The following is a 25,583-nucleotide window of genomic DNA, read 5'->3' on the forward strand; positions in this document are numbered from 1 at the left end:
CTAGGGACTCCAGCAGAAGTTGTTATATCCCTTCTGCTTCACATTGTTTCCTGGCCAATATTTCCTCTCACCCAGTTTAGCTTGCGCTTATCCACACTCCTGCTGTCCACTTCTCTCCTACTTCTGCTTTAAATTTGCTTCTTAATTTTTTGGTTATTTCTTGCCTATTCGTTCTACTTTCTTAGCTTCCATTTCTGTTCTGCTTTCACTTCTCCTTTTGTGCTGGTGCTGCTTTCCATAGCACAATTCTCTGGCTCGCTAAGCTCTCGGTTACCTTCCTGCCCATTTGCTTCCCTTTGCCTTTCACTGTCCAGCTCATCGTTTTAGCTCTCCATCTCCCTGCCAATCTCCAGCTGCACAGGGTGTAAAAGTGAAAACGCAAAGCTTACGAGACGTGGGATTCCCAGTGGTACCTCAGAGCGGATGCACAGCCCCAGAGTGCAACTCCCCCAGCTGCAGTGCTGCCATTACAGCCGGCACGGCGCGAGCATCCGCGGCAGCGTCGCCTAGCAATGGCCGCACTCTGCCAGCAGCACATCTCGTGTGCAGGCACCACCCTCCCTCCTGCCCCTGGAGGGCTGCAACTGCGATGTACAGGGACTGCATAACATCTCCTAGATACCAATGACTGTGTTTGGCTTCGCAGAAGGAATACAAACAGCTATCGGTCACCAAAACAGGCAGTGAGAGAACAGGGAATCCTGCACCATTTGCGCTGATGAGGAAGCACACTTCACAGCAGATGTTTTAGCTAGAGCCTACTTGATCACTTGGATCCGTCTCGTGGTTTCTAGTTTGTGTGCCTTATACTTCACCACATTTTGAGGAAAAAAAACAAAAACCTTAGGCAATCAGAATATAGCTTGCCAGGACTGCACAGCTTAACGGTAAAGAACAGGATTTTACTGAAGAAAACATCCCTCCAATTAGCCCACTGTACAGGACCAATGTGAAATAAAGGAAATCTCCCCACTAGATGTGCAGAAGCAGCCAGAGAAGAAATTGCACAAAGAAAGAAGGCAGACTGAAAAAAAATTCAATCTTTTGCTATTAAACCTACTGAGAGTACTGAATCCATCTAATCAGAAATTCAAAGGCTTCTAAGAAATTTCAGCTCTGCTGACTTGCTAGCAATCGTTTGTGCTGACCTCTCTTTATCCTATTCATGCATTAATACTGTCTGTACTCCTATTTTGATGATACCCTGCACATAAACAGCCATGTCAAGCTCTTAAAAACAAAACAAAAAACAACACAACACAAAAAACCCAAACAATAAAAATGAGAAAAAGGAACTGACAACAGGACAAATTTAGTACTATTCAAGAACACATCAGAACAAACCAGAGGAGACAATCAGGAAGAAACTTACAAATTTTATCCCCCAAAAAGGTTTCCACCCAGCTCCTCCAAAGGGATGTTTCTCTGCAGCAAAGGGAGCCTAAAACTCTGTAGGAGGCACAGGAAAGACTCCTCTGTTTTGGTCCTTGCTATGATGATGATAGATGCTTTTTTTTTCAAATATTTAATGATACATAAAAGCTATCCTGGGAGCGGACACCTGAACCATGCCTCCTCTCACTTACACATTCTGTTCCTCGCACTCTACAAATCTTGTATTGTTTCTTATACTGTGGGTAAGCTTCAAAGGGGAAGCTTCCTTCTACCATCTCAGTGTACAGCCTAACAACAAATGATCCCTTTGGAGATGCAAAGATGCACCAGTAACCACAACTTGTTCAGCTCGGCCCACACAAAATCAGCACAACCACTCTCTTTATAAGCGACTGTTTAAGGGAAAGTGTCTGCAAGACACAATGCATCTCTCCAAATGCTGTTACTGTAGGGTTGGGTGTAAGAGAGACACTTCAGAGCATCTTGGGCACAGGACCATGTTACTTGTGAGCTACCAAGCAATGAGTAATTAAGCGTCAAGTGCTGTAACATCTCTTGGCAAAGAATATGATCAAAAGTACAACAAGTGAGTGGATAAAGGCTAGGCTTCATGGATGACACTGCGATGCTCTGATACCTAAATCCTACTTGAAATCTAAATTTCTGCAGTTGCTTGCAATATTTTTGTACCAGCACACAAACAACGCAGTCATGAACAGTTTTCTCACTGCAGATCTAAAAAAATCATAATCCCCATGTACAAACATTCAAACTTCTATCTATGAATAAACAAAGCCAAGAATTGCAAGCAGAAAAACTTCATTTTGGTTCACAAGAAATAAGACATTCCCAACTAACTTCTGCCATTTAAACTCAGAAACAGATCTTTTTAAGAAATGAAGGACTCAAAGAACTTTCTCCTGACAACTGGGGTTCTCAGAGTTCCAAATAAAGTCACTTCTCCATCAGTAACGTCCTGTTAAAACATTCACATTTGCCAGACTCACTGAGTAGATATACCAGACTTAGCACTTGGAAGCCATACAGCTCTAACAGCTGTAGAAAGGTTTGCTGAACTCAAACTTCAACATACAATGAGGCAGAAGGAAACATCCCCATCTGAGTTCGTCAAAGGTTCACATGTCTGTCAAACATGTAGAAAGCTAGATGTTCTACATCAGAATGCACCATCTGAACTGTGAGACTACTCCTACTTCTTCAGGCACAAAGTAAATTTTAAATTCTGAGCTAAATAAACTTACTTATTCCCATTATACAAACTCAGACACAGGAGGTTGTTTCCAGCATTTAATTAACAAAGTCCTGCCACATGACATGAAAACATCTAATCAGAATTTAGTTACAATATGCGAAAACTGCAGAATTATGCTGTGCTAGGTTACCTTCAGCTGAACAAAGCATCACTGTTAACCCATTAAGAATATCTTTAACATGCATTCATTAACAGTCACTATAACGTTATGATAAATTCAAAGTCAAGCTAAAGTAATATGCTTAATAGAGACCTACTTTTGAATCTATATAAAGTGAAACCATACCATGGGCGGTGCTGCCTCATCCATCAGCTTCAATATGAGATTCTGTGCTTGCTCTCGAACTTGATCTTTGGCATCTCCCATACGATCTATCAAAGGCAGGAGAACTACAGGAGAGAAAAAAAGAAAAAAAATAAAAGAAACACTTTTCCAGTGAAGATTTTCGAACTCAAAAGGGTATTTTCCCAAACAGATGTAAGGTACACCTCATTCAAAAACAAAAGCTGACTGTAAGTTGGCCAAAGTATTTTCAATTCTGAAATGTATTCCTGAATAGGTTACAAAAACTAACAACAAATGCACTGAACTGCAATTGAAGAACACGATCTGAAAAAAGAAATAAAGCTCCCTGTCTTAAGAACTGTATGAATGGATTCCATTTAACCTTCAGGAAGTATGCCATAAACTTCTGAATGTCTGGCTTTTCTGAAGAACAACGCTAAGACCCAGGGAATGGAGGGGAGGAGACAAAAATAGGATATTGTCAAAATACTGAGATTTTGCTACTTAATTATGAAAACACAACATGTTTCAAATCCTTCTTTTCACACGGTGTATCTTGTGGTAACTGGACTTATTATTTTACAACAAAGCATCCTCAAGTAGTATTTGACTAAAATTACATCAGAGCTGATGGATTTCACATCCCACAAATTAGAACTCGCTAAAAACTGAACATGAGAAACCTCTGATTTGCATGCGCGCGGAGGGAAGTTCATAAAGGCACCTGACAAACAAATTAATGCCATCTGATCATCGGGCGGCTCACAGAAGGAAGGCTTTGATCAGCGCTGTGCAGGATGCCCTGCTGGGCCACCTTCCAGCCCTCTGTGTGGGGCCCACACACACACTCAGATCCTTCCAACCCCCAGCACTCTCAGTTCTGCTTCTTCAAAGCAAGCAGCAACAACACTGAGTGCTCTGCTTTTGCTCAGGCCTTTACAAGCCAGGTGGAATTGGCAGGGATGTCACCTCCCACTTAGCTCCCTGGGGACAGAGCTTTTAGAGGCACTATCAGTACCTGAAACACAACCTGGGAGAAGGAGTGTCACAGGCTAACAGTAACATTTACCTCTTAACAGCTCAACCTCGTGCATTAGCTTTTGTTTCTGATCTGATTCACAGGTTTCTAAAAGCTGGAAGCAGCAGGGAGGTAATCCTAGCTGGAGCTTTTATTCAACACAGATCACGACACCCGGCTTTGTAATTGTCCTCCAACTCAGTATTCCTCTCGAGCAGGGACCAAGTTAGCAATTACTGGGTCATTTATTTCAAACTTTTAACACCAGCTTAATATTTACCACGAGCCTTTTGGAGACTCTCATATTCCAACACCAGCTCACAAAATTACACCTCAAATCTGCCTTTGATGTGTTTGGTGTTGCATTTACAACACCAGAGAGCCCTTTATAGCTGCTGCTTGATCCCTCTCTCAGCCACTGACTGCTGTTCTGCTCACCAAAGATAAAACTCCATCCCCCTACTTTTTGAAAGGAAGATATAGAAGAGTTCTAACAGAGCTTGATAATATTATAACAAAACAGAAGAGCTGCCAGCCAAAGAAAGGGAACGGAATCGTTAACTCTGAATGTCTCCTCAGTCCTCTGCTCCTACACAACAGAATTAAAATCCACAGCTGTCTCCACAGCTTGATGTTATTGGACAAACACATTGCTGAGGTTTGACTTTTTCTCCAACTGTATCCGAAGACTTCCTAATTGTTCTAATCTGAACACTTAATTCACCTGGCCTTGCATACTGCACTGACATCTCTAGCTCTCCTTATGCAGCTTCTGCATTTTTCCTCTATTTTCTCTTCCCCTTTTCCTCTGAATAAGTCAGTACAGCTGCCTTCATTTTACACTTTGAAGCGCCTCCCCCCACACCACGTTGTGTGAACACCAAAGAAACATCCTGAACATCAGAAATCAGTTTTGGGAGTACACAGTAGCTGATCCCTCCTAAACAATCTGCACATTTACTGGCTACCTTTTTCCTTCCAGCAGTCCCCCTCCTGAGTCTCTGCAGCACATCTCAGCTAACTGCAAACTGCACCATCCCTTACTGCTGAGGGCCACAACGCTCACCTGACTACTGCACAGCTCAAGGCAACTCTTACTTGTAAAGAGGGAAACAAAACCAAGCAGTGAGCTGTTCCAAGGGAGGGAAGCAAAGCGAGTGCCAGTCCTGTTGGAGCAGGGCTCTGGTGGTGACTCATCAGCAGGCTGAGTCAGTTCATGGAGCTGCAGATACCAGGCTGAAAGCACTAAGACAAGCACACAGAGCTGCTACTAGGAGAGGCTGAACAGCGATGATGAGATCACTGTGTTAAACTAAGTGATGACACAACCAAAGACTACTAAACATGCCAGCCTTTGTCACCCAGCTGGCTCTGGCAGAGGAACTATCTATTGCATGAGTTGTTCAAGGGCCCACGAGTCTGCAGGCTTCCTGTTTTTTCCCCCTAAGTAAGGGAGAAAGAAAACATAGGAAATGACTTTAAGTTAGTTGCCCATAGGTAAAGTTTCAGAATGCTCACCTAAGAAGGGCAACTCCACCAAACAATTGGAGTTCCTAATGCCTCCATCACTTTTCTTCCATATGTTCTAAATGTTTAGCATGAGCTACTTGTATTACCACTTTTTTCTGCATTAGTGACAAAAAATAGCTGGAAGGTGTTTGCTCTTGTTTCTCCAGGTAAGTGGGAAACACATCTCCCTACCTAAACATTCTTAGACCATTCTCAAGACACTTGGCTCCCTTTCAGCATCCTGGTATGCCCTTCTCTTTTCCCTTCCCTAGGCCTCCTTGCCTAGCTTTCACTCAGTGCCTCCTGGCCTTTTCTTCCATGCAAGTCCTGTCCAGCCAAGACCACAGAGCACAAGAAACTTCGACTTCTTAGCAGAAGCCTCACCTAAGCCCAATTACAGCCCAACTTCAGAGACTACAGCTCAACACAGGCCAATACCCTACATCGGGATAAGCCAGCACAGTAACTATAAAGCAGCAGCTTTGCCTACTCGCTATCCCAGCCCTAGTACCTGTATTTGTCTTTTCATAAGAACTGAGGACTTGCTCACACTCCATGAAGATGCACACACATCAATCAAAAGCAGAAGTTACCAGACATGTTGGAACAAAGAGAACAGGAAGAAATTATGGAAATTTTTCAGCACCTTAGGACGTAAACACTGGGTATTTGTGCACTAAGAGTTTACAAAACAAATTCTCAACTTTTTAATTTAACCTGTCTCTATCCCTAACAGGAACAATTTAAGAAATACTTGTAGTACTGAAGTTCCTCCATTAGAAGGTGAGACGCTGTTAGTTCCCAAACAGATGACCAGAAAGCACATCAGTGAGAACAATGCTTTCATCTCCCAACTTTATTCCAAACACAACTGAACAATCATTTGGGTGACAAAGTTTTATATTTTCTCACACGCTATCAACCTGATGTTCTTCTTTATGCTGCAATGCAAACATATGCATTTGGTAATTTCTGGCCTCGGTCTCCCAACTAAACAGTCTCAAATTGATGCTGGAGTTACAGGAAACTAAAGATGCAGAAGCAGCATCATACATGAAGGCAGTGTTCACTGAGGAACTTGGGAACTTACCACACTGAAGTATACAGTGTCACATACAGTATGGACTCATGTATGCCTACTGCTTTACACTAATCTTGCTGTTCTTACTTCTTGCACTACATAGTGGAACATGGACATGATTTAGCAGCGGGTTGTTAGGGTAGTTTGGTTAGGTTGCAGTTATTTAAATTATTTCAAATGGGTTTGAAAAACTAGTGATGGTGTTACAGCTTTCTTCCTTTTACTCATTTCTGTTGATATGCAGAAAAACACTACACTAAATTTCAGACACACTGATTCCATACGCAGAGTTGCTGATTACTCTTTGCAGAGCCAAGAAGTACTGTGCCCTATTCTCTTTGCCCTCTCACCACATTGTACTGTCTGCCTCCATCACTACCAGCCATCCCAGAGATTTTCCTGCCAAGATTTCTGCGTTGTTAAATCAACATTTTAGAATATTCATTAGTGAAGTAAACCTAAAGGTGTCAGCAATTGTATTCTACAGTACACGTTAATTCTGCCTGACCTATCTCCACCTAACCTGCTATCTACAGCTGAGTTGCTATTTACACATTTACTGAGTGCATGAAGAATTATCTCAGTATTCTATCCCTAACAGCTTGTTATCCAAATCGTTTCTTTTCCTTCGTTTGTCTTCCTCTTCTTGGCTTGGTAAACCTAAATAAAACTTCATTAATACAAATTCACATGATTTTATCACTGCTAGTTGGACAGTATATGTAAGATTTGGGGCCAAAATCAGCCTGGAGAGTCAGAGTACAGCCTTGGGAGATTAAATATTTATTTCCTCTACAGGGACAGGAGATAATAAACAAGTAGATCACAGAAGTCAGTGCCTAGAATGGCACCCAGTTTATTTTAAAAAATTCTGAGCAGCTTAACCGTGTGACCCCCGCAGCAAAGAATGCCACAGGTAGCACAAACAACTTTCTTCTGTTAAACTTTAACAATTGTTCCTTCTGTTATGACACAGCTTTCAGTTTGCATTATGGCTCCCAGCTCCCTCTTTCTTCCTTTTTCTCTTGAGCACTACTCTTTCAGAGCACCCTTTTTATGCAGACCCTCTCCGGCCAACCCACATTTCCATGAACCAACTTCAGATGGTTCTTGTCAGCTCTACCAGAGTTGGAACAACAACAGTGTAAGTAAAAACCCTGTTACAAAAAAGTGCATCTTCTTGTTTCAGATGTTAAAAGAAAGGCCTTGGGGACAGAAACAGATTAAACTCAGGCAGCCGTGTCTACTAGGTTTCTCAGAAACCTTGCCAGTTCAGGAAACAGCACTAAATGGCTGCTGGTATCAGAAAGAAGGGAGGGAAAACAGCCATGCTGGCAATCTGAGCAGACTGCTTTTCTATGGAAGACGTACAGAAGCAAATATCTCAAAGAGGCTCCGACAAGGCCAGCGATACGGCTGGTCTGACAGCACAACTGCTTCTAAACAAAGAATCTTTAACAGGCTTCTGGACTTAAAACATCCACTAAGGCCTTGCTGTTCCCCCTCTGATGCTCCTCAAGATGAAGTATGGTCCAGAGCAAGACAGTTCAGTCAGGAGATATCTCAGACTTGAATGCCTCTCTGCATCTCTCCAGGAGCCAAGACAAGCATTAATGGGATTAATTAGACCTGCTGTTCATCATCAATAAGGGAGAGGAAGAAAAAAAAAGGCACGCATTTCTTTCATGATATAACCATGAATCCATCGGGGTCTCAGCCCCAGGAAACACAAGAAGAGAGCTTCAAGTCCAAAGAGTTTTAAGAGATGCATTAGATGAAAAGAAAACTATGAAAAGGGGAACTAATATTAATTAGAATTGGGTAAGAAAGGGAAAGGGAAGGCTACAGTTTGGCAGCTCTACTTTATTGACACTGTATTTTTAAGGGTCATACAGGGAAGTATCCACAGAAGCAAGCAGATGGTACTCCAACTCACCAGCATTGATCACTTAAATAAAAGTCATCCTGATCACACAGAATTATGGTTATTTAATAAATACAAATTCCAGTGCTAGCTGAACAGAGGGTAAAGAGCATTAAAGATTGAGTTGTGTGGGTGGCTTTCTGGTTTTTGTAATAGCACTAGGGAATCTGTCACCAAGATGGAAGAAGTCACAGACTAGAAGGGCTGTGGCCATTAGCTGTGATCATTTACCATACAGGGAAACGAAGGAGATTTAAGGTTCTTCTGAAATGCTGCAGAAAGTTTATCTTCTCTGAAACTCAAAAATATGAGCCACTTATAACATCTGTTCTAGAGGAAAAAAATACAGATAACTGAGTCTCCCTTTGCAGCCTCCCCTGAAACAAACAAAAAAGAAATATCCAACATTTATTGTTTAAAATAATCCTATGGCACATATCCAACAGAGTTCTTCCTGAGATTACTAAACCAAAGTCAGAACAACTGACACACATTTACATGCAACAGGTATCTCTGAGGCAGGCTTCTCTCACATAAATTGAAAAAGAAAAAAAAAAAAAAGCTTTATCTTTGATGAGCAATTTGATTTAATTTCGAAGTTTAATCTAACTTTTGAGGTCAGTCCCACTTTGAGCAGAGACTTGGGCCAGAGGAACTCGCAGGTCCCTTCCAACCTAAATTATTCCAGGTTTTATATTTAGGCTTATCCAACAGCAGACCCCAACATTAGTTTCAGCATTTCAAATCGATTAATAAAAATCTGAAAAAAAAAGTGAGTCCATAAAACCTGAAAGTATCACGCTTTTCAACATCATACATGCCCATGATATCTCATCCTCATACGCTTCTTGATTTTCATGGTAAGGAGGAAAACATTTTTCCATACACCATTAAATCCACCTACTGAACAGTCACACTGCAATTAAGCTGCATGTTTAAGCCCTTTCTATCCAAAAAATGTCATTCCATCCAAAACCGCTGTTCACTAACTGGGGGAAAAAAGCAAAAATTAAGAATACCAACACTGCTATTACATACACTCAAATACACATCTGTGTGCATTTGTAGAGTATGCATGAATTTGTACTTACACATACATAAACAATGTCTGGTTTTCTAAGTGTCATATTTTTCTTTTAATTCACAGATAACTACAGCACACGTTAAGACCTCTTATAAGATTTATTATGACAGTGAATGGCAACATAATATCACAGAATGTACAGCTCTATACATTAAGAAAGATGTATAACGATGTAATATATTAAAACTGAAACATATTCTAAATATTTTTACTGAACCTTATCTTTTTATCATGCCTTTGTAAATAACAAAAGAATTCTGAATCAAAATCTCATCAAACTACCATCTTTTTTTCTTGTTTTTATCCAGTGCAGTAGGAGACCTCATTTTGTACAATAGCTTACAATACAAAAAGCTACAATTTCCTTTGAAATTCATCTTCTAAATAAAAAAAAATAAATTCTGAGTTACTGATCACTTTTGTGTGTCGTATACTGAACATTCTGATGGTGGAAATCCCTGGTGATGGCATTGGTTTAGAAAAACATGGTATAAACAGTGCTGAAAAGAGTTAGACAGCAGTTTAAAAACAAGTGAGCTGTTGTGATTTTCCTATTTATTTGCTTATTTATTTTTTAAACCAGCAAACTCTCAGAATCCATCGTGGTGGAACACTGAAAGATAGATAGTATCAGCAGGTTTGAATTTCAGAAATTTATGGACAATGAGTTGATAAACAGTTGCCAAAGAGAAAAGGCACAGATGTACAATGAGTGGGGATGTGAAAGCAGTAAGATATAACCGACCACAGATGGAAGCCAGGCCCCACTGAATGAACCACTGCATCTATGTCTGACTCCAGCTGGCATTTCTTACTTCAGGGCAGTCAAAGGACTTAAAACTTTTTCAGGAACTGTATATGGAATAGGAAGAAAAAAAAGAACAAATAACATTTTTTAAGCAACCATTCTCATAAGGATGGGCTGGGAAGCAGAATAAGGAACAACGTTCGCTTCTTTAGAGAACCAAATTACTCGTTATATACAGTATTTTAATAATTGATGCCTTCACCTGGGAAAACAGATCGTGACAAGGTAATTAAGTACTCTTACGTAATCTCTTTTAATCACAGAACGAGCATTAGTACTAAATAGTGAGAGACAGAACACTCAAATATTCCTTAATCTGCTCTATTTTTCCAGAACATAATCCTTGAATCTTATCCACTAACACATATCCTGACTCTCATTGCTTGTAAAGCAATCCACAGCAGCTCTAAGTACTATCAAAAAAATCCAAATTGTTGTGTCCAAGTTCCTAAAACAGCCATGTCAGCAGCAGGGAGTATGTGATGTGGTTCTTCATAAAAGGATGCCACCTTGGAAGAAGCTACGTGCAACACTGGCTTGTTTCCTCTGGAAGTGAATGAAGTCCTGCCTCTTGTCCCCAGGTTTGTACACATGTCCTGGGCTGCCTCATCCCAGGTGCAGATTTTGGCACTAGCTCTTGTTCAGCTTCAGGCACTTGGTGACTGCCCAGCCCTCACATATATCAAGATCTTCCTGCATGGCCTCTCTGCCCTTGAGGGAGTCAACAGCTCCTCCAATTTAGTGGTGTCCTCAGACTTAGCATACACTTGAACCATGCAAACAGACACCATCTGCAGACCAAGCCTTTCCTTCACAGATGAAGCACTTGACCCTGCAGAGAAGAGTGTGACTTTAAAGGCTTAAAGATCATCACTGATAGCTTGCTTTCTAACATCCTAAAATACCCAACGAAAGCACAGGAACCACAGAGGGGTTGCACATCTCCTGTTTATGCCACCTAAAATACGCACTTAGCATCTTGTTCCAGTTAGATTTACAGAGCAGTGTCTGAGAGGCTGCTGACACTGCAGAGCACTACTGAGGAACACAGCTACTGCCTTCCAGAAGCCATGATACTGAAATCATGGAGCATTTGCAAGAAATGGAAACAAACTGGGAAGAGATTGCTATTTTCTTCTGTTAGTGTTGCTTGGGAAACTGATTCCCCCACAGCCCCATCTGGAGAACCAGAGGGACACCAACAGGCCAGAAGGGAGCTACTCAGGGACCACACAGGGAAGGGGAAGCAAGGTCTGGGTGAGGAGTAATTCCCTTTAATAACAACAACCAAAAAATCCACCAAAACTGCAACTTCACTTGAATAACTTCTTCTCCACCGGAGACTGAAGCTGAAGGTGCAGATCATTCCCAATTAAAAAGTAAACCACCCCTGCCGCCCCACTGATTTTGTAAAATAATGTTGAGCTGTCAATGAGGAACTGACAGCAGCTTCAGCAATGATGACTTATGGAAAATGTTAAAAAGAAAACAGGGTGAACTCAGTGAAAATACGAAGGGAAAAGTCACCCAGAAAATAAAACTAGGGAGCATACCGTTATGTGCAATTAAAGAAATCTCTGAACAAGCAGATTAACAGGCCTGGAAAGGTTTCTCCCTGGAAGACAGCAGGAGAAAAATATAGACACAGTTGATTACTGAAGACCAGAAGTCTGCACATCTACAATACAGGATTCCCCATCTCCTCAAATAAATAGTTATGGAAACTTGTAGAAGTTCCTGGCAAAGAAAAATAACTTCTTTTTTTCCTGCCTCCACGCAACTTTCATCATCCAGCTGCAATGCAGAGGCAATCCCATCTAAAACCCTAGCCAAAGTAGTTTCTTCTAGCATCTGTAAAGAACCTTCTATATTTAAAATTAGTACATGCACTATCAGCTCCAGCAGAGAATGGGAGGCAACACCTTCGTGATAGCTTACAAACTTTTGAGAGCCCTCTGAAGTACAGTTCTGCAGAAGGAAACTCAGCTGACAGAATGCAGGTGGGTTTTTACAATATTCTCAAGAAGGGGGCTTACAAGAACGAAGGTATCATAAAAATAGAGCACAATGCACGAGGCAGTAACTGAGAAACATCAGGCTGGGCTGTAAACGCACCATCACTGAAAAAGAAACATGTTGTGAGACAGTTTCATGAATACATTGGGTCAATTTTCAGGAAGCAGTAATGTAAAAAAAAAAAAAAAAAAAAAAAAAAAGATTATCAATAATTATGAAATTAATCTGTGATGTAATGGAAACAAACATAATTATGCCATAATAAAAATAGATTCCCTCTGGGCTGTTTAGAATTCCTCAGTTCAAAAGCTTTACAACTAAAACTACAAATAAAAACTGTGGAACAGTGTACAGGAAACAAACCACAGTGGAGTGAAGGGACAGGGATAGAAGAGAAGGGGCACGGGAGATACATGAGACAAAGACAGGCAGTCAGTTATAAGAAGAACAGAAATTATGGCTTACGTTCTTAATGTATGTGGTGAGCAAGCATGAAGTTATTACATAGCCAGTCCAAAAAATGAGTTTTGTCACACCATGCACAATTAAGCATTACTACAGTACACTTCAGAAGTCAAAGCACACATAGATTCAAAAACCATGAACTGTACAAAAACAGCGACTTTAAAGAAGACACTGAAGGCAACATCTCTGCCTCCAGGGCTGTAGGCAGTTTGCACGTCATGTTGAAGGAGCAATCCCTACAGTATTATCCTGTTCTTACTTTGTTCTCAGGCACCTGGAAATGGGCCACTATCTTTGATCTGAGTTACTGGAGTCACATCTGCAGAGCCAACACACTATGATCTGCGAAACTGGTGGTTCTTTACATTTTGAAGGAAGCAGATTTCTTTTTCAACAGTGTCCTATAATTACTCTCAACTCTCTATTACCCTCAGTCAGCATTTGTCATCGAGTTTTGGTATTTCTGTTTCACTGATATGAGCTGAAAATGACCCAAACCTTTTTACGGGACACGGTGCATTCTCTAACCTTTTTTTTTCCTGTCTGTTAAGCTTATAGAAAAGCTGATCATGCAGAGGTTTGACTTGCATACTGAGCATAATGGATCTTACAGGTCTTCATTTTGGAGATGCTCAGAAGACTCACTCCAGTTGTGGGCACTGCTTCTCAGCTTTTCTAGAAAATACTTTTGGAATACTTGGCTTCAGATGCCCACTGATGCTACACGTTACCTAGTGCCAGTATTTCTCTCCTTTCCGTACAAATGCTACCAAGATTGAATAAATAAATAAATAAACATCTTTATTTGCTCACAGTCTCAGTGTACACAGCTACCAGGAGTGAACAAAAAGCTTTTTCAATGGAAAAGTCTAAGTGTGAACCTAAACAGCTCACTTGAGGCAAAAACAGAAGAAACTAAGAGAAAGCATTACAACCACCAGTAAGATCATTGAAACTTCAAGTTCTACAAGTAACTAAAATATAAGCCAAAACATAGTAAGACTTTGAAGCCCAGCACTGTCTGTAGCTAGCTACAAACTGCACTCATAAATCAATATTCCATGAGCACAATATGAGTCAATTTCCTTTACTGAAGTACAAAACCAACCACCGAAACAAAACCCTCTGCAACAAAATATGTAAGTTCCACAGCACTTTGCTGCAGCAGAAATACTATTCCACAGCATCCTAAGAAATGTGTTCTGTTGATTTAGTTATTAACTTATCACAAATTTATCTTTGTATTCATAACCTGTCAAATGTTGCTGATTTCTTAACAATTAAAGGCAACGGTGGAAACCCAAAGAAGAGCAAGCTTGAAGTTTTGATAGGCAATTTAATGTAACTGGTAGTGCAGGAGGACAAGACACAAGATAATTCACACACATTCTGGGCAAGGACATGAAGCCAGGCACTTCTGTTAAAAACAGCCTGTGATAAAACAACAATGTGAATGCCCTGGAACTGCAATCTCTTCTCAAGGACAGCAGCAAAATGAAATGAGCAGATAAGTGAAATTCACGCATTTGAGTTAGGACTTAACTCCACATGTCTAGCTATCACTGCTAGGGTTAGGAGTGCAGCATTCCTATGATTCTATGATTCCTTCTTCCTTTTGGTCTTAAAATGAGGTCACTTTTCACTTACCAGTTCCTATGTAGGATTTAAAGCGTCCCGATAGTCTGTGGACAAAGGCACCTAAAACATCTAATCCCAGTAACGCCACCTGTTGAAAAGAAAAGCATCAGATATACAAAACTGAAGAGTACAGAATTCTTTAGAGTATATGCTACAGAAATTACTAACTTTGTAAGAAAACATGCTCAACCACCATATCTTAAAGAAAAATGGAACTCCTTATTAGAGTGCTGCCAATTTCTTAAAAGCTTTCATTAATGCAAATTTATCAGCAAATGTTTGGAATGGATCAATTATATCTACATTTAGCACAGCAGTTCAGATTTGTCAATACTTGCCTTAAAATAGGAAGCAAATAAATGTTAAAACTTCAATGTTTCACTATTTGCAACCATAAATGATAAAAATTCAAGTAATTCATTAAAAGGACTCGGGAGTTGGAAGTAGCTGTTCATCTCTCTGGGTTATAATATTAGTACTGTGGTTCTGCTGTTTATTCCTTTAAAAGAAGGCTGCCAGAGATTTAGCTCCACGTGAAGTGGAAACCAAAGCTCCTTAGAAACAGACCAGCAGCAGGACAGGCATATTGCTTAGGGTCTCACCTCCTCTACCAGCTGCTGAAAGAAACATCCAACAGAAAGCCTCAGCAAAAAAATAAAATGAAAGAAAAAAATAACTGAAAGGAGTCTGGAAGTGCAGTTCCCAGACACAGAAAAGGCAAACAGATTAAAACTCAAAATAAATCAAGCTCTCGTGTTTAAGCACTAATACAAGCAAGAAAAAGAAGTATTTCCCAGATGCCGAGACTTGCTTCAGTCTGGTTATGTAGCTCATACAAAGCAATGACAACCTTTTTCTGAACCCCCAGCAGAATTCAGAGAAACTGACAGTCTCTCATCACAGTGCAGACCACACCACTCCTCTGCCTACCTCCTCAGCTACACAAGTTTTCTCTTCACTCGATATTGTTCAAAATTCAGAAAGCAGCACATAGTTCAAAGTGCTACTGGAATTCTGAGGAATTCCCAGCTGTGAGCAGAAACCAGCTTGAGTTCAACAGCCATTTACATCAGAACCAGAACGTGGTCAGAAGCAGCTGGTTAAACCAACCCACTGTGACCAGCTGGGACACGTCTTCTCACCTTTTATTATCATGCACCCAGTTACAATTTTCGTTCCTAATTCCCTCCAGCAGCTCGCTGTGAACACACAACATACATTTTCACATCTTGCAGCTACCTCGGGGTGCTGCCCATGCCCAAGAAAAGCCCTTCTGAAACACCAGCATTTGTAATTTCCCCACGAATACACAAGCAGAATTAATCCCTCCTATCAGCTATTTATTTGCATAGAATTTGAAACCTCATTTTCTTCAGAAAGAATGTTTTCTTAAAATCCTTCGCTGTAACAACTGTCCACCCCAGGCAACAAGCCAAAACCAATCTGAGTGGAGATGAATGGGAGCACAGGCAGCCCACACACACGGCATCACGGGACTCATGCTTCCATAGGAAAACAGGCTGCTAAGCCACCCATAAAATCCAGGACCTGAAAAAACCACATAATGGAACAGATTTTAATGGATTTATTATTTCTACACTAGATTTCCTCCTAAGTGGGAGGCACAAAATTCCAACTTACTTGGAAACTCATTTTACTACACGCTAACAGACAATAGCAAACCTAAGTGGATGCTATCCCATATTAAATTAATATCTTTCCACTAAGTCACTGCAGCTAAGATTTAGGAAGACGAGGAAGTGGAATATTGTAATTGTTAATTTTAAATACAAATCAGTTTTTAGGGTAACATCAAAGCTTCATAAAGACTCCTTTCTTTAATGTTATTTTTATAGCTTTTCATGCTATAAAAGACTTCAGGTTGAGATTTTCTTTGAATTATTTTGGATAAACATTCTGTTTTCTTATGCATCTGTTTCCAGACTACAAATTCCACTTTAGGCCCGTTCTCCAATGGCAAACTGTAAGATAGCTTTCCTTTGTAAGTATTCTGTTCTCTATTAATACACAAAACTGCAGCCCTTCCCTCCGTAAAGGCACTTATAGAATCTCCCTTCTCCATGTTTGATACATTTCTTAAATCTCTCTGAAGTCCTCTATTCTGCAGATGAACAGCTCAGAGACTTACAACAGGTGACACACGTAAGACTGCCTTTTATTACCCATCTGCTTGTTACAGTCCTGAAGAACATTCCTGAGTAAGACAGCAAATACTTGGTGATGAATCCTTCCAGTGCTGTGCCGCTATGGTTTGGGGTTTTGTTTCTTTAAAGTCTCACCTGGGCACGAACAGCATCTGGAAGATCTGAGGCTCCATAAATCTCAGTGAGACGCCTGACAGTTATCAGAGGAAAGTCCTACCCTGAGCATTACCATCACAGAATCTGACCACCTGCATTTTCCTTCCTGTAAGAGTAGTTTGGCCCAGAGCCTGTGTGGTCCATATGTTTGTATCCCTCCTTCTGAGAAGGGTAGTTTAATCAGCTCTTACAACGTAAGTCACATTTACATGGATGGTGCTGGTTCTTTCTAACTTGTCTATCAATGAATTAGCAAATGCAGAGTTCTACTTCACTAACTAGTGCATATAGGCCACCACAGTAAATATTACCAATTTAAACACCACGCTGAGTGTTCAAGCACGCCTTTTTAGGGAGCTGTTATCTGTTGGCATCACAGAATCACAGCAGATCTAAGGAGGGCAGAGACCTCTGGGTCCATCCATCCCAGCCCCTGCTCCAGCAGGTACACCCAGAGCACGGCGCCCAGGTGCTTCTGGAGATCTCTAAGGAGGAGAGCCCACAGCCTCTCCAGGCAGTCCACGCCAGCGCTCTGCCATCTGCAAAGCACCAAAGTGCTGCTGCACGTGTTCAGAGGGAGCCTCCCATGCTCTGGTTTTTGCCCTCTGCCTCTTGTCCTGGCTCTAGGCACCATTGCAAAGAGCCCAGCTCCGTTCTCTGAGTAATCTCTCTTCAGGTGTTTACAAAGACAGCTGACATCTCCTTGAGCCTCCTCACAGGAGAAGTGCTCCAGGTCCTTCACAACTCTCCTGTATGTCCACATCTCAACTGTGCAGGGGAGCCCAGAACTGGAGCCAGTGCTCCAGGTGCAGCCACACAGATGCTGAGCAGAAGGGAAGGACCTCCTCCCTTGACCTGCAGGAAATACTGGGGTACATGCTATGGAGCTGCAGCAGAACTGATCTACAACATAAAGGCTCCAAGTGCTCCAACAGCACTGGGCCACATACTAATGTCATCATCAGCATGGCTCTTTTCCACTATCTTCAACTGGGGGCATATCTCTCATAGTTTTAATAAAATTAACATGGTATTAAGCATGTTGCATGCATGCGTTCACGTGTGCAGTGTGTTGATTCATGCAGCATATTAACATGTACAGCCACGTCAGCCCTGACTGACATAAAAATATATTTGTATGTGATGTGCTAATGCATAAGCAAGACTTGCATGATATATTTTGTGTTGTCACAGCACGTATGATGTGTCAATGTATCTCAAAAGTGCACGTGTGACACACATCAATGCAAGTCAACACAGTTCATCTCGTATGTTGTCACATATCACATCCCTGTATTCTGTCACTGCTGATACTCACTGTCACGTATCAACACCCTGCATGTTGCTGCTTACTCTGTGCCAGTGAGTGCCAGCACATGTTCAGTGTTACCACGTGTAAATCAGTGTTTCATGTGCCCGAGTGTTCAAGAGTTGTAGCATGTCACACATCAACATGTGGAAATGTATAAACGTAGGTCCACATCAATGTGTAAGTGTGCCAAATCATCACACGTTAACACATATCAAAGTGTGCCAAAACATGCAGCATGTCAACATGTGTCAAAGCACGCTGAAGAGGCTAGAGTGATGACATGTATCAAAGCATGTTGCATGCTGAAGCATTTAAGAACACCACTGTGAGATAATAGATGTCGAGGCATACTGCCTGTTGATCTGTCAGCATATGTCACATGTTGATACACCTCAGTCTGCTACATGCCAAAACATTTTTTTTAAACATGTCACACGTTAATGTGTGACAATGGGTGCTGAAGCATGTTGCATGTCGATGTGCAGAAGCATGTCATGCATTGACACGTGATGAGGCATGCCACATATACCAGAGGGTCAGGCTACCTAAGTGCATTGCAAATTGACACATCACACGTTGATATGATATTCTCTCCTATGAGGAAAGGCTGAGTGAACTGGATCTGTTCAGCCTTGAGAAAAGAAGACTGAGAGGGGAACTGATCCAGGTCTATAAATATCTAAGGTGGGGGGGGGCAGAATGTCGAGGCCAGACTGTTTTCAGTGGTGAGTGGAGACAGGACAAGGGGAAACGGCTGGAAACTGCAGCATAGGAAGTTCTGCACAAATGTGCACAAGAACTTCTTTACAGTGAGGTGACGGAGCACTGGAACAGGCTGCCCAGGGAGGTGGTGGAGTCTCCTTCTCTGGAGATGTTCAAGACCTGCCTGGATGCCGACCTGCTGTAGGGAACCTGCTTTGGCAGGGGGTTGGATTCGATGAGCTCTGGAGGTCCCTTCCAACCCCTACAATTCTGTGATTCTGTGATATGTGACTTTCCATGTCAACATAAACCAGCATTATGTGGTCACATCCACACATCCCCTAAAGCAATTCGCATGCCAAAGAAAGCATACCAACATGTTCTTCCCTATGAATGGCACACTAACACACCAAAGAGTGTAGCATGACATACATCATCATCTAAGCATGTAGTGTTGTCGCACAGTGACATGTGACACCTCCTGAAGCTTGTCACCACATGTCAAAGGGCACTGTGTGACATGACAACTCTTGTGTTCACGTGTGTCAACATGTGTCACACTGTTACACTTGTCCAAACGTGAGTTATGTAAATGCTTGTCAATGACTGGCATGTTGACAGATGTCTTTTTCTGCGCTGTGATGTCATGCCATGTATGATGCCACATGTCACATGTTTCTTTTGTTAACACATCAGTCTCTCATCAGTATCTCATATCAACAATCATCAAATGCCACCCCATGCTGACGCTGATCAACAGATGTTGTATTTATGCATGTGAAAGCATGTTTGTTAAAACATGTCATGTGTCCACGTGTGTCATATGTCAAGCTGTGCCACATCAATGCATGTTCATGCGTGGCCCCTGTCAACCATCTCTAAATTGTCAATTGTTTCCTTTTATTAACAGTCATTTCCTCATTGTGCTCCCCACTACTACTTACGTGTATGCACAGAAGTTACAACTGCTGCTACTACCCTAAACTTGTTTCTTGACTCTAAAACTGCAGTGCAGATTTCCCTTCCTTGCTGCATGCTGTGAACTCCTCCTGCTGGTAGCCTTCGGTTGAATCAAAGACACAACACATACTTCCTAAAATGATAACAGATAAATGCAGCAGCCACACTGCTGTTATTTTAGCATCTCCTGCATTTGCTGAGCTGACGAGAAAAGCTTAAGAACCAGCCTGCTTTCCAAGAGGCACAGAGTAACCTCTAACTCCAAGAATTTGCTTGGGAATAACAGACAAACCACTTTACCTGCAAGAGACTGTATGAAATCCAACTCTGTTTGTCATGCAATAGTAATCTGCTGTTCTGACACAGGAACGACATTCATTTACTGCAAAGGTTAGAAATCCAAACATTGCTTCTCTTCTCACATAAGCAATACCTTGACTTCCCATCAGAATTTTGGTACTAATTTTTACTACTTCTAGTCACACATGATTTAGCTGTAGATCAGCAAGTTGGCTTCATTACTCAGTAATTACATTTTGAGAGGACTACTATTTGATTTCATGGGCTCTGAAATGGACCACAGAACACACACAAACTGCTAGCTACCAAAAGCAGACTTGCTCAACTCTGCAGCTGAAGCAGTATTTCTCCAATGTCATCTTACAGCTCTTCAGCAGATGTATCAAAGCAGATTTCCAGATTACTTATCTGACTCAGACACAAAACAGTTTGAGCTACCAGACTGTTTCAACTTAGATAATCCTGTAATTCTTTTCAACTGACTGTCGAGTATGGCAGGTCTTCCAAATCTGTTCGGACTAGGCATCATTCACAGGGAAGAACATGCAGGTTAACACAACGTAGCTTCTAAGTACGTATCAGTAATAGAAGGATAGGATACCCTCAGGAAAGTGGAATGAGTTTAGTGCTTGAAGTTGGCCCACAAGCCTGAACACAAATATTAGCATTGTTCCAGTCTTGTGATTGCCAGGTATTTCTAAGCTTTGGGAAAACAAATACCAGCAAAAAACCACCATCAGTCAACTCTTAATGCTTTGCATCCAACTTATCTCCTCCTTAAAAAGGAAGATTACATAATTCACTTCCCTAAGTTTTTTTTCTCCATTGCTCTTCACAGCCCTGGGAAAGCAGCCATTTAAAAACACAGACACAAAGACCTCTAGGTTGTAGGAAGAAAGCAAGCAGTCCCAACTACCACAAAACAAAACAAACCACAGTGCCAGAACGCTCAGCACACCATTCCCAGTTCAGTGGGCAACACTCTAGTTCTAATTAGGACCAAACTGAAGGCGTTCAAACATGCACATCCTTTGTGCTCTCGCTGGTGTCTCTGGAAGACACTTAATCACTGATTGCATAAGAACTCTGACAGACATGCTAACTCAGCCCGCAAAGCAACCGTTACAGACAGCCTTTAACGAGGACTCATCTCCCTGTTCAGAGTACTTCTAGTGTTCCCCAGCAAACCCTCAGTACAACTCCATCCCATTTCAGCACCCATCCACACATTCTTAATTCCACCTGATTTGTCAGCTACTCAAACTGGTAATCGTGCATTCCTCTTCCATGAGCTAGATGAACTCACAAGTTTTCCCTAATCTGCTTCCAGAGTTCAGAACTACCAGTTTTGTTTTGCTTATTAAAGCCCTGTGAGTAGCTGCCAACGTCAAGAAAGCAAAAGCACTATTTAAGCGGTCAAAATCTTGCACAAGCTGATTCAACCCTGCTGATAACAAGTCTGTACCTGTGTACACCACACCTATTTGTTTTTCCCCATTTGTTACCAAGTCTGACAAATCCACCCTTCTATTTTTATTCCCTCCAGTTCTTACCCCTTCCCAGGATGGCATTTCTCAGCTAAAAGCACAGCTCTGAACCCAGAGCCCCTACGTCTCCCATTGCTGTTTTCAGTGTGGTTAGTAAATCTCTCATTGCTGTTTTCAGCGTGGTTAGTATACCACATCATAAGCAAAAACTGAGATTTCTGTCAGTGGAAAATGACGCAGCATATCCAGAGCGAGTTATGTTAGTTATTCCCTCATTACCCACACCCGTCACCTAGGAGGAAATAGTGCTCCCTCTCCTAACTTCCTTGAATGTTCCCAACTCGCTGCTCCAGCTCATCAGGCTCAACAGTTCTGATGAATAAGCCAGCTGCCAGCCAGTATCGCTGCTCAACTAACCAGCCACATCAAACTGCAAAACCTTCAGCAACACAGAAGATGGAAAACAGAATTTTCTAGTGCTGTTATATCCGCTCCTTCGCAGAGGAAAAGGTATCCAACAAATGAACAAAAATACAGTAATTATAAAAAAAAAACGATTAATCAAATATTTGTCTTGAAGATGTGCAGGAGCCTGCAGCACCTGCCACATTATCATTCAGATCCTGAGGTTATTAACAACACTGTCAGGGGGAAGTTTTTACTATGAGAGTGGTGAGGTGCTGGAACAGGCTGCCCAGAGAGGCTGTGGATGCCCCGTCCCTGGAGATGTTCAAGTCCAGGTTGGATGGGGCCCTGTGCAGCCTGGTCTGGTATTAAATGTGGAGGTTGGTGTCCCTGCATGTGGCAGGGGGATTAGAGATGCATGATTCTTGAGATCCCTTCCAAACCTGGCCATTCTGTGAAAAAAAAAAAAACAAAACAACAGAGGTCTAACATTTCGACATGGCACAGAGCAGTTCAGCTGGGCTCGGTCTCTGCAGATCCGTTCCAACACGTGCTTGCTCAAGACAAAACACGCAGGTCAGACGCAGAGCGCAGCTTCCCAGCATCCCGCTAACTTCCACTGTGAGTGAGGCAGAGATGCCGGCAGCCACCACCGCACAAGGGAGCATAGGAGCTGCTCACAAAGCACCCAACAAATCGCTCTGCTGCAATTATCAGCTCGCGACACAACCCTCCAAAACACAACCGCGCGTACACGGGGCCACCAGCGAGAGACAGACGGAAAGAAACCACAACGCCTCGACGTCGGCTTTTCCACTCTCAGTTTCACCCCTTTACAAGGGAAACAGCTTAAGTCGTCCTGCCGAGACAAGGAACCAACCGGTCCCTCTTCCCAGCACAGCCCAAGAGCCCGCCCCGCTCTCGCTCTCCCCCGCAGCCGACGCCCTCCGTTATAGTAAGGGCTCTCAAGGGAGAAAAGGCAGCGCGGCGTGCCCACACCGCCGCCCGCCGACGGCCCGGGCGCTCGCAGGCAGCACACGGAAATCCCCACCGTGGAACTGCCGATCGCTCCGGGCCGGCTCCCCGCCGGCGGAAACGTTCCCCGACGTGACCGCCGATGGCCGCCCCTCAGCCGACGGCGAACAAACAGCCCAACGTGAGCCACCGCCGGGCCGCTACGGAGCTCCGACGCAACTTCCCACTTACGGCAGAGCCGCCTAAGGTCGACGGGAACGCCGAGCAGCCCCCGGCCGGCCTCACCTTAAAGTTGCTGGAGTTGACCCAAGCCGCCAGCTCGTCGATCACTTTGTCGAGGCGCTGCTGGTCCTGCTCCACGTCGGGGGAGCGGGCGGGGTCGCTCAGGTACTCCAGCAGCTCCTGGCCGACCTGCAGCCTGCGGCCCACGTCCTTCTGTTGCACCTGGGCGCAGAAATAGTCCATCCCTGGGGGCTCCATGGCAGAAGAAGTTCGCTCGGAGGGCGCCGGCGGGCCGGACAGGGCCGGGGGGAGGCGGAGAGGCAGGCGGGCTCACAGCGCTCTTCGGAGAGCCCCGCGCCCCGGCTGCTCGCCCGGAGCCGCCATGCGGAGCCGCCTCCGGCCCCGACACGAAGCTTCGCGTAGGGATCCGGGCTCCTCGGGGGGGCTCCCGGCCGCCTCCGCACGCCGTCCCGGAGGGCTCCTCGCCGCAGGGTGAGGAGGCCGAGGAAAGGCGGGCCGCTGTTACTGCGCGCAGCACACGGAGGCGCCCCCGCGGACGCCGCAACGGCGAGGCCGGGCCGGACCTCCCATGCTCCTTACGCCGCGGCCTCCGGCCCCTCCCGCCTCGGCCCCCGGGCCGCGGGGCGGCTCCCAAACTTCGTCCCGGCGCCTCTCGCCGTGCTTCTCCCTCCCCGCAGCCGGGCCGGGCCGCGCGACCCTTGCGGAACGGAACGGCTCCCGCCCTGCCGTCCCGTAGAAGTTGCGTCCCCCGCCCCGGCCGGCGCCAGCCAGACCGGGCGTGGTCTGCCCGGACCCCGCCCTCTCGGCGCATCCCTCCTCTCCTGCCTCGCTCTGCGGCGTTCCCGCCCCCCTGCGGAAGGACGCGCGTGCGCGGCGCCGCCGCCCCGCGGAGCGATGCTTGAGGGGGCGGCGGCTGCCGGGAGGCGGCGGGGCGGACCGCGTGGGTGGGGAGAGCCGCTGCGACGGGCGGGGAGACCCAGTGCGGAGAGGGAAAGCAGCGTCGTTCTCCTCCTGGCGACGCCCTGACGAGCGCCCCGCAGCCCTTCTCCACGCCCTCTGCCGTGGCGTGAGGTGGAAAAGCCCGGGGAGCCGGCTCGGTAGCTACGGCGCAGCTGAATGTGCCGCGTAACAGACCACCTGCGGGTCGGCTTTATTTAAAACGCGGGGCGCCGTGAGCAGGGGTTGCGACTCGGGGGTCAGATGCATCGGTCTGAACGCCGCCGATGCAGGAAGGGGAAAGGAGATGCCGGCGCTGCCCGAGAGCCGCGCTGTGGCTGCCGGTGCCGCAGGACAGCGGACGGCGGTTCCGCTTCTCACGCAACTGCTGCTCTCGGACGCGGCCGTCCCCTGTGGCAGCTCCGTTAGCCGCCTCAGTGCCTTGGTAGCGGTGAGCGGGCTCGGCTCCCCAGGGCAGAAGCAGAGGACTCGGCGGCTCCTTTCAATAGCACGAGGGGTGGTGTCCGTCTGCCGTCCCTTTGATTCTGGAGGCGTCACGTTACGCTACAGTGCGAGCTGCCCTTGGGACAGGCGATGCCTTCCTTCCCGCGCTGTCACGTACCCGGTCCTTCCCTCTCCTCCACCCCAGCTGGTGCTGTTTTGACCTTGTGCAAACGCTTCAGGGACATCGTTTGGTTTTTTTTCTTCTTTTACGCTGTTAGCCGTCGTGTCATGAAGGCTCCTCTTGGTTTCAGGACGAAGCAGTGCTAGCACTGCGGATGGGTGAGACTGCAGGAGCTCCGGGTGCTCCCTTCATTCGGCTGCGAGACTCAGGCAGGTTTAAACTCAGTTACAGTTCCCTGCACCTCCCAGCAGGGAACCACACCTCGCAGCACTTTAAACCAAGCTAAACTTGGTGCTACAGTGATCTCGCTTGCTTCTCACAAATCCTCTTTCCAAGGAGTTCTGTGCAGTCTTTCCCACGCGCTGATGTCTGCGTGACCTTGCACAATAGGCGGGGGGGAAGGCATGAGCACAAGCAGCCCTTTGTTGATTTTGGTGTGAGCTGACAAATTTGGGACCCCATCCTTGCTTGTCTGTAGGCATTAAAGTAATAAAGGTGATTTAAAAGACTATAGATACCTTTGAAATAGAAATGTATGTATTATATATTAAAGTATATATATTATATACTTTAGAGTTTATTATGATTTTTTTTCCCCAAAAGATAATAAGCTTCTCATCTGGTTTTCACAGCTGGATTTCCCTACACATAAATAGGGCATGTGACTTTGGGCAAAGCTAAATACTTGTCCTGTGTGTGCGATGCCATTTACTAAGAAAGACTGTGGGAAAAGAAAGTGTGTGTAATTATGAATTCATCTTACTGTAAACGACCCAAGAAACTGCTGGAAATGGAAATAAAAGCAGCAGAAAAATAAAAT

The 25,583-nt window shown here is 44.1% G+C and overlaps 1 protein-coding gene across 31 annotated transcripts in view; it reads right to left on the bottom strand.

Annotated features, from left to right (window-relative positions):
- The window catches only part of CLASP2 (cytoplasmic linker associated protein 2), a 128,788-nt gene extending 105,238 nt beyond the window's left edge, over positions 1-23,550 (bottom strand). For 30 of the 31 annotated variants that reach the window (XM_052694273.1, XM_052694260.1, XM_052694256.1 and 27 more), the window contains exons 1-3: positions 23,245-23,550; positions 14,507-14,585; positions 2,955-3,058 (exon numbers count right to left, since the gene is read on the bottom strand). In XM_052694273.1, coding sequence (XP_052550233.1) covers positions 2,955-3,058; positions 14,507-14,585; positions 23,245-23,439 — 378 coding nt within the window. In that variant the 5' untranslated portion in view covers positions 23,440-23,550. Of the gene's footprint in view, positions 1-389; positions 401-2,954; positions 3,059-14,506; positions 14,586-23,244 lie in introns of those variants that run through there. The other variant, XM_052694272.1, reaches the window with a different exon arrangement.
- Between the last annotated feature and the right edge of the window lie 2,033 nt (positions 23,551-25,583).

Source organism: Tympanuchus pallidicinctus, unplaced genomic scaffold, assembly GCF_026119805.1.
Source record: "Tympanuchus pallidicinctus isolate F22 unplaced genomic scaffold, pur_lepc_1.0 scaffold3, whole genome shotgun sequence".
NCBI classification, from domain to species: Eukaryota; Metazoa; Chordata; class Aves; order Galliformes; family Phasianidae; genus Tympanuchus; species Tympanuchus pallidicinctus.